The sequence below is a fragment of the Argentina silus genome (assembly GCF_951799395.1).
Source record: "Argentina silus genome assembly, chromosome: 3".
NCBI classification, from domain to species: domain Eukaryota; kingdom Metazoa; phylum Chordata; class Actinopteri; order Argentiniformes; family Argentinidae; genus Argentina; species Argentina silus.
The window spans coordinates 8,557,202-8,567,201 of record NC_139657.1 but is presented as its reverse complement, the minus strand read 5'-3'; the positions used below and the strand labels follow the sequence as shown (position 1 = coordinate 8,567,201).

Genomic DNA, 10,000 nt, shown 5'->3' with positions numbered 1-10,000 from the left:
TGGACTGTACTGTACTACATACTACTGTACTACTGTATGTTGAGATCCTTCATGAATGTTTCAGTCAGGGCTCCAGTGTATTCATGCCTGTTGTTTGTGTTATTTTGCTCCTGTGTGTGTGTGTCTCTCTCTCTTTCTCTCGCCCTCTCTCTCTATCGCCCTCCCTCTCTCTCTCTCTCTCCCTCTCTCCCCCCCTCTCTCTCTCTCCGCCCCCAGCTGTTCCTGGTGTCGAACGGCGGGAAGTTCATGAAGAAGACCCTGATCGGAGAGGCCTACATCTGGTTGGACAAGGTGGACATGAGGAAGAGAGTCGTCAGTTGGCACAAGCTGTTGGTCAGCTCCACCCTGACCAACCCCTGAGGTCACACAGGGAGGTCCCACAGAGTCACACTGGGGTCAACCAAAAGGTCAAAGAAGGATGTGTGCTTGTTCTAAGTTGAGAGGGAGGGGGAGGAGGAGGAGAATAAGGGATGTGACTTGAGCACCAGAATGTCATTCATCTTCTCTGTTTAGGAGTCAACTCCTTGGAGTGGCCAGACAAAAGAGAAGGGAAAGACATGCGAATGTGGACATAGTGTATACATTATCACACGGAGGAAGACTGTACTGTCGATGCATAGAGACTGCCAGCACACTGCACATACTGTACTGTACACGCTCATACACACTGGAGCGCAGAGAGAGAGAATCCTCATCCATCCATATCTCACCTCTGGAGTCTCTAAACAACAGGGGGCCTGTCGTATGCAAACATCACCGCGAGAACCAGACTCTGCAGCAATACACCAGAGAGAGAGAGAGAGAGAAAGAGAGAGAGAGAGAGAGAGAGAGAGGGAGGTGACCCATACCACCATATCTTCCCCATTCAATAATCAAACAACAGACAAAACAAAACATCATCGGTACCTACAGTCCTTTTGTGGTCCTCTGTGGCTCAGTGGGTAGAGCATGGCGTTAACAACGCTTAGGTTGTGGGTTTGATTCCCGCCGGTGACCAACTATACTGAAAAATGTACGCACTCACTGCAATGTAAGTCACTTTGGATTTAAAAAAGCGTCAAAAAAGCGTATATTTTACAAGGAGAGGGAGTAGATACATATATGTGATGGAATGACTCATTTGTTGTTTTTATCTAGATCTGACGCACGTACTTTACGTCGTGTACGGTATCAAACGGCATGCTATGGTGTATCAAACCCTCCTCGTGACGTCCGGGAGTCAGTTGGGTTTGAAAGAATGTGGAACCGTCTGTCTTGGGACGTTGTACAGTGAAGGAGATATGGAATGTGTATTGTACCGATACTGTCTCATTCACGTACAAAAGAGAGCCTGAAATGTACTCTTATCGTAGCGAATCCAGTGGGTGGTATTGCAGTTAATGGCCTTGGCTACAGAGCCGAGGTTTAAATGTAAATATACTATATATATATATATATATATAGATAGATATCAGAGTCTTATGAAAGGTTATATCAAAGTCACAGTGTACAAAAGAGTGTTATTTATAACAGAAGTTACAGAGTATATCCAAATCACAGATTATTATAGACACACGCTGTCCACTTATACGGCCGTTCTCCGGCAAGCACAGGTTAGTATTGAGATTATGAAGAAGAAATCTGGACAGAAGTCGAGACCTCGGGTGGAGCACAGACAATCCGATCTCTTTGGCTGTGGTGCTCTGCGGTTTCATGGGTGTGAGACGCAGCTGTAGAGAATGTGGACCTAGGAGCACAAGTGAGTCATACTGTACGTCAGGAGAAGAACCTTCGTTCACGTAGATATTCTTAGAGGGCTGTGAATCGCTCGACGTGGAAAGGATGTTGCGCGTTTGTTTACGTCAAACGTCTGTCTCTGTCCTTGGTTGTGTCGTGAGGCAGTTTGAACCGCAGCCAACACGGAATACACAATAGCGAATTCACAACGGCTTGTGAACAGAGTCACCCCCCCCCCACCCACCCTCACCCCCCCCCACCCCCGTGTCACCACAAACAAACATGCGGTGTTGTCCTGAACATGACTTAGCGTCTCTGATGACATGATCTCATTGGACTCATTGGACTGTTATTATTATTTTTGTGTCCTTTTCACACATTGAACTGGAGGCTTTGGGACGGTTTAGGTTTTTTTCTGAGGGAGAATCCTGGACCCCTTCCCCACCATGGCTGACTGGCGACCGGGCAAAGGGAGCGGGTAGTCGTACCCTAACATCACCAACCTGGCATCGTCTCCATCCCCCGAGAGTTGTATAGGAGTCTGAGGATGCTAACCTGTTCACAGGTAGACACACCCGGTCTCCACCTCTGGTCCTGTGTTCCACTGTATGTGTGTTCATGTCTTCACATGTGATCTGTGTTCCATTACAAAGATGAGTGTTTAAAGGGAAGGGAAGAAGAAGACAAAAAAAAGAAAACAAATGTTGGGTGTTGGGTGTTGAGATCTGGTTCCTGTTCCTGTTCCCCACTCTGTGAGCTGCTCCTATCAGTCAATGTCCAAACAGATTCGACGCTGTAAGCCAACACTCTGATCAACGCAACACTCTGATTACTGCAACACATGGAACCAGCCTCTCTCACTGCCTCTGACCAAAGTCCTATGACCGCATAGCAGCCCGGTCCTATCCAATGGGCCCGGTACCATTCGAATAGATTTCGGGCTATGGCCTAGTGCCATACTGAAAAACCAACGGGGCTAATGATGCATTCATCAACAGTGTTGCTGTATGTACATCACCACTATAACGCAACATAGTGAGAAGAACCATCAGGTGACCTCATACCCTCAGATCTGCTGTCAGCGTAATGTACAGCTTGTGTCACAGAGGGGGTGGAGGAAAGCTCAGATGCAATTCCTAATTCCTATGTCCATATCAGATGCATACAATGCAGGCATTGAGTCAAGATGTCAATTATGCTCGTATGAAGAAAAATAAAGATACAAAAAAAAAAAAATTGTTTAACGAGGGGAGAAAAATGTGGTTGGTTTTACAGAAAATAATGTAGTTGTGCCAACCATGTTTTGTAACCCAACCCATTGGTTCTGTTGAAGTAATTCTATGCAACATAGATGTGTTTGAATGCATTTTTTCTTAACATGTAATGTCAGTGAACATTTCGTCTGAAAAGATATAGAGAATTTTCATTTTGATTTGTATATTAATTGAAGAAAAATAGAAAAAATATTTTGATTTTTTTTACTACCTAACAGCTGTTACCATGTACATGAGGCTTGTGCACTTTAGTATTACATCGTTTGTTTATTTTCTTGTCCTGTTTTTCAGTGTCATGACATGCAAGTTCAAGTGTAAGTTCAGAGTTTGTGTGTCTCTATGTTGAAATGATATTGAATCATGTTGTGTGGTTTGTACGGAGGACTACTGAAAACAGTCGTGGTACTGTTTCTATTTCTGTGGCAAAAGAAAAAAAAACAACAACAAAACGAAAGAAAAAAAAACTACAATCATAGACAATTAACGGTTCTTATTGCTTCACAATGCACCATCTAAGGAGACAGTAAAATGTTTGATTTAACCACCAACACCTGTACGGTATTGTACTGTCATACAGATCAAGTCTGAGGAAAAAAGAACAAGATATTCTTTAAACCCCAAAGTCAAGACTGTTCCACCCCTCATAATTGTCTCCTAAGATTCCACTCAAGCTAGATATTCAATATTCATTGTTCTTCGATCTGTTGCTCGTAAATGTGAAACCATCCAAACACTTCTGTTGCTGTGAGGAGTGTGAATGTGGCGTAGTCATTTGTAAATACAGTGTTTTTTTGTTTGTTCGTTTTTCTACAGAGATTGAATGTTTGTATTGTCCGAGGTTTGAGCATGTGAGTGTCAAAAAAACACAAAAAAACTAAACTCTTTATGACTGTATGGAAGTGTTTGTTTCGTCGGAGAAGGTGACCATGTGACCGAGCCGTGTGTTGTCAACCTGTGGGTATCTTAAACCAATGTCACAGAAATTACCTGACCAACATGAGGGGGGAACATATCGACTCAACTTCAATAGTTGTCTAAGACTTTCTGTTTTCACACTGGATGTTGCATGTTTTGTTGGTGGTTTGTCGATATATTTTGCTTCCAGATTCCAGACATTTAAAAAGAGAGAGAGAATATGTATAGATTTATCTGACGTTGTATGCTGACTGTATAAAGATATGCTTGTAAAATTGTCTTGTTTTTCACTCAGTGTAAAAATGGAGAATCTAACATTTATGGTTTTGTGGTTGTACACAGGATGTGTTGAGATATTATGCAAATTGTGCTGTAAAAATCGGCTGTTTCCCTGAAGTCTAAAGAATAAATATTAAAAAGAGATTTATTCCACCTGCAAAAGTGAGTTTGGGTTTGTTCTGCTATTTAAATCCTGATCTGAGGTTGCATATGGCTTTGCATAAAGATAATGTGTGTGTTAAGATAATGTGTGTGTATATACACTCACCGAACACTTCATTAGGAACACCTGTACACCTTCTCATGGTGGAGGTGGTATAATGGTGTGGGGAATGTTTTCTTGGCACACTTTGGGCCCGTTAATTCCGATCAATCATCGCTTGAATGCCACAGCCTATTTGAGTATTGTTGCTGACCATGTGCATCCCTTCATGACCACAATTTACCCATCTTCTAATGGCTACTTCCAGCATGATAATCCACCATGTCATAAAGCAAAAGTCGTCTTAAACTGGTTTCATGGACATGACAATGAGTTCAGTGTTTTTCAGAGGCCTTACCAGTCACCGGATCTGAATCCAATAGAACACCTATGGGATGCGGTAGAACGAGATATTCACAGCTTGAAAGTGCACCTGAAAAATCTGCAGGAATTGCGTGATGCAATCATGTCATCATGGCCCAGAATTTCAAAGGAATGTTTCCTACATCTTGTGGAATCAATGCCACGAAGAATTGAGGCTGTTTTGAGAGCAAAGGGAGGCCCTACCCAGTATTAGTATAGTGTTCCTAATAAAGTGGTCAGTGAGTGTATGTTCCTGGTGTCAGGGGGAAGTTCATGACCAAGACCCAGATTAGACAGGCCTACATTTGGCTGTAGCTTTTGCCTGTATGTGCATTAAATGGCCAACAGGGGGCAGCAGACCCTTTCATGTGAAGTAGCCCTATAAGGCAACACTAAGGGTAATGCTCTAACACAGTGGTTCTCAACCGGTGGGACACTCTCTCGGGGGGGCACGAGTAGGCTACAGGATGGGAGGGAAAAAAAACACGAAAAATCACGGACTCACTGGCTATTAGTAGACCTACAAAGGAGATGCAACAGATTCCCCCCATGTCGAAATGCAAGTGGTTGGACTATTATAACACACAAACAAATCAACCACACAATTTCATTTCAAATCTACCAATACAGGGGGTAGTATTTTGAGCCTGTGACGCGACGTCACGTAAGTGCTACTATATAAGCGTCCGCACGCGTCGTAGCTCCATTCACTCTAGTCTAGTCTCTTGCCAAGTTCGCTTGTGCCAGCTCTCGCTAGTCTATCTGTTATCAATCTCGATATCGATTTACTTAGGCCTATACTTCAAAACCCAAACAGTCTTTTTAAAGACTAACCCCACAAACAGTATTTTTAAAGATTATCCCCATCTCAGCCCTAGCCAGTAATTTTTTAACTGCTAGGCGTGCACTTAGCTAACTAGCTAGCAACATTTTCACCGTGTTGCAACACAACTATACGACCCACGCGACTAAGACACACACACACACACACACACTCACTCACAAAGGACTACAATTGTTAAGTCTTAAAATAAAATCTGCATTGCCTGCAAAATCGTTATTGTGTACTGTTGTATTAAAGATCGTGCCTAAATCCCGACTGATTAGCCCCCGATACTAGTCTCTCAACATAGCCACACACACGCACACATCGTTACATCATAGCCTAAACTTTATTGAAAACACAACTAATCCACATCCAAATTATTTAAAAACCAAACAAAAATGGTCTCACATTAACATCGCCTACCTGCAAGCTTCTGTAAAAAAATGATGATATGCCTACTATTAGGCCTAGTAATAATAACAATAATAAAGCATAAATTCATATCAGAGGTCTGGTGCCAATTCCCAATTATAGCAATAGCCTAGTAATGATAATAGGCCTACTGATGATGATAATGATAATAATAATAATAATAATAATAATAATAATAATAATAATAATAATAATAATAATAACAACAACAATAAAGCATGTAACCTCATATCATTATATAGCAATAGCCTAGTAATGATAATAGGCCTACTGATGATGATAATGATAATAATAATAATAATAATAATAATAATAATAATAATAATAATAATAATAATAACAACAACAATAAAGCATGTAACCTCATATCATTATATAGCAATAGCGTAGGAATGATAATAGGCCTACCACTACTCATAATAATAATACTAATAATAATAATGCCTGCAAGCTCACATTAGAAGTCTGGTGCTACTGCCAATTATAACAATAGCTTAGTAATGATAATAGGCCTCGCCTACTGCTACTGATGATGATAATAATAATAATAATAATAATAATAATAATAATAACAATAGTGTGGGCCTAACAATAATAGCCTAGCCTAGGGCTATCTATCTATCTATCTATCTATCTATCTATCTATCTATCTATCTATCTATCTATCTATGCAAGGTGGTGTAGTGGGGGTGGCGCCGGGAAGGGGGGGGGGCCCAACTGCAATGAACCAGCTTTGGGGGGCCCAGCTTGCAAAAGGTTGAGAACCCCTGCTCTAACACATTGCCTGCTCCTTGCCAATAACTCTAAACAATTCTCTCTCATTCAGTCACATACTTTTTAACTACATTTTGCTGTAGCTCGGTGGTAGTTTAACAAAATGCATGTCTTAGTAGTGTTTTCAGTAGTCAACTACTTAACTACTGAGGCTCAGTGGGGAGAGCATGGCGCTAACAACGCTTAGGTTGTGGGTTTGATTCCTGCTGGGACCAATTATACTGAAATGTACGCACTCACTCCAATGTAAGACGCTTTGGATAAAAGCGTCAGCTAAATGGCTTTTTTTCTTTCTTTTTTTTCGCCTTGTAGCGAACTGCTGTCACTACTCACAACCAAAGAAAATACACTGAAAATAAATAGGAATTTCATTAGTATTCCAGGCCTTGGCCTTGGACAAAATTCCCTTACCACCCCCCTCTTTCCACTTGGTTGCGCCCTCACTCTACTCTCGTACATCTCTCACTCCGCTGCGCGCCTTCTTCTGTAACACACCAACTGGTTTGGACGAGCCGCAGTACAGTCTGGACCAGGACCAAAACAACACACAAACCCCTTTATAAATAAAGCAAATGTATTAAACTCACCAGTTCCACCGAAAAGACTTGATGTGTTCACATGTGGGCTGTGCAAACCCAAATGTTAACCCACTTTCCACAGCAAAGACGTCCAACACAAACTTAACAACACGTGTCACGGTGAATTTGTTAGCTACCCAGTACAGTAGACGTTTCGTAGCTATCCGGTAGCCGTAGGTTTGACTCTGGCTACCCGAGCAAGGTCGCTATTTTACCTAGCTAAATGTCAGCGGCATTTAGACCCAACCGGCAAATATTAGCTCATGGAATAAAGGGGCTTGCAATATGTGGATGACAGTTGATAGTCTGACCTAGAACGATGCTTAAACACTTCTCTGTAGTTGAATGTATTGTCGGAATAAATGGCATAAGGAGCTATTGTGTACAGCTAGCTCTAGTGAGGTTACAGTGTCGCTGCCGGCATAATGTGAGCAACACTTCAATGTTGGGAAGGTCAGTCAAAAACTTCTAAAGTAATTATATCCAAGTGTAACCGAGTTGAGATGGTAAACTCACTGTCGAATGGCTAGCTTTTCTATAGCGTAGCTGGTTTACGTCGGAGGTGACGGGCAAGGTTGTCAGTTCGAGGCTCGATCGGAACAAGTCGACTTGCAGGGCTACTGTTTGTAATATATGCCATTTAGTTGACGCTTTTATCCAAAGTGACTGACATTGCAGTGAGTGCATACATTCTAGCATAGTTGGTCCCAGCGGGAATCAAACCCACAAACCTAAGGGTTGTGGGCGCCATGCTCTACCCACTGAGCCATCAGCTTGGCGTCTGTTTCACAAGTGTGGAAGGGTGGAAGTGGACAAATGAGGAGAGTTATTCCGAGAGGGTTTACACAGTTTTATTAATGCAGATAATAATATTTGCACGAACAAACTGGGGTCTCTGCTGAGTAATCCAAAGAAGTTATGATCATGTCTCCCCATTGTATACATAAACAGGTGAACAATATCCACCATTTGGCCCAAAACCCATTGGCTTACAAAAATTGGATCAGAACATTATAATTTCGACATCTGTTACGGTTCCCCCTTCTAACCAACCCTCTGGCATCACCTCGAGGCTGCGGCGGTCATCACTGGAGCGTCTTCCTCCCAGTCGACAGCGCACCTGGACCCGATCCCCAATCAACACCCTATAAGAACCCTGCCCGATCTTCACTCCAGTGCCAGATTGTACTGTGACTTACGGTAAACCTTCCACGAGACCCACAGCCGCTTGTGTTTTGTCTTTTCCCTTGTGACTCACCTCGTTCTCCTGTGCCCGATCCAGAACCCTTGTCTTCCTCGGATTCCCCTCTTCTACCCATCCACGGACCGAACCCTGACTACTCCCCACGGATTACCCCATGGCGCCTTTCCCTGGACCTCCCGCTATCGACCCCTGGACCAAACCCCGATTACTCCCCACGGATTACCCCACGGCGCCTTTCCCCTCTCCCGAACACTGGACCTCCCTGCTACCGACCCCGGACCGGACCCCGACGACCCCCTCGGATTATCCTTCTCTCCACCACCCCTCTCCCGATATTATTATTATTATTACTATCATTATTATTATTAAATACACCTTTGGGCTAAACCCTACCCTCTCTGTGTGCCGTCAATTGGCTCCGCAGACTTCCGTTGTAACAACATCCTTGTAATTTTGGCAAAAACATAATAGTTGCAACATCATAATAACTTGTTTCTCTTACTCCTGTATCAATCACAACATCTGGATCCTATTAATCATTATGTCATAAGAGATTTCTAAGAAAGGCTATCACTGAACTTTCTGTCACCTCATTCTGGGATTTTCTACCACACAAGTAACAGGGATCTAGTTCTACAAATCCTCATTCTTTAAATCCAACACAGGTGTGTGTGTGTGTGTGTGTGTGTCCCCCTATCTGTTGCATGTGCGCAGCATTTCAGTCTCAAGCAAGGACATGTGTTATTGGCCTAGAAACATGTTCTACAAAGTGTTTTCACAATTTGCTTCTTCCTGTAATAAATTACTCAACTCCGGAGTGGTCATTGTTTCTTAATTTTGTATTGTTTCATGGAGTAGTTTGGAGGCGTTGAACTACTTTTTCAAAGTAGCTTTAGTTTGACAAACTATATGTCTCTCATCTCAAAGGGAAGCTTGGGTGTAGTTTAGCTTCTTCAATTGTAAAGTAATTGGTAATTTGGTTAACGACATATTCTAAGTAGCTTCCCAAACCCCTGCGCACACCCACACACGAAACTCTGGGCATTGATCTCTCTTTCAATCAAACACAATGAAATATTGCATCAGACGCCATCTAAGCCAAGGGGGAAATAAAACAGGTGAAGTCTGTTTATCTGTAAATGATCTAGGTCTGAAAAGCAATGTGGTCTACCGTAAGCCCTCAGATATGCAAACCGTGAGAGAAACAATGCTATTCTGCCCTCTGCAGAAGTACCCTGCAGTCTGCCCTCAGAGCAGTGGATACTTTCTAATCATCAATGTGAGTGTTTCCACCTCATACAAACCCTACTGTAAGTCAACAACCTGATGTTCATGGATGCTCAGCACCACACACAAATCTCTATCACAAACAATCTGTCCATCTTGTTTTTCATTTTCTCTCTCCTCTCCTCTCCTCTCCTCTCCTCTCCTCTCCTC

General features: G+C 42.6%; 1 protein-coding gene across 1 annotated transcript in view; it reads left to right on the top strand.

Annotated features, from left to right (window-relative positions):
• pclob (piccolo presynaptic cytomatrix protein b) overlaps nucleotides 1-360 on the top strand; it is a gene marked incomplete at both ends in the record, with an annotated part of 77,138 nt that extends 76,778 nt beyond the window's left edge. Inside the window, one exon of the mRNA XM_083665719.1 lies at nucleotides 217-360. Coding sequence (XP_083521845.1) covers nucleotides 217-360 — 144 coding nt within the window. The remainder of the gene's footprint in view (nucleotides 1-216) is intronic.
• Nucleotides 361-10,000: the final 9,640 nt, after the last annotated feature.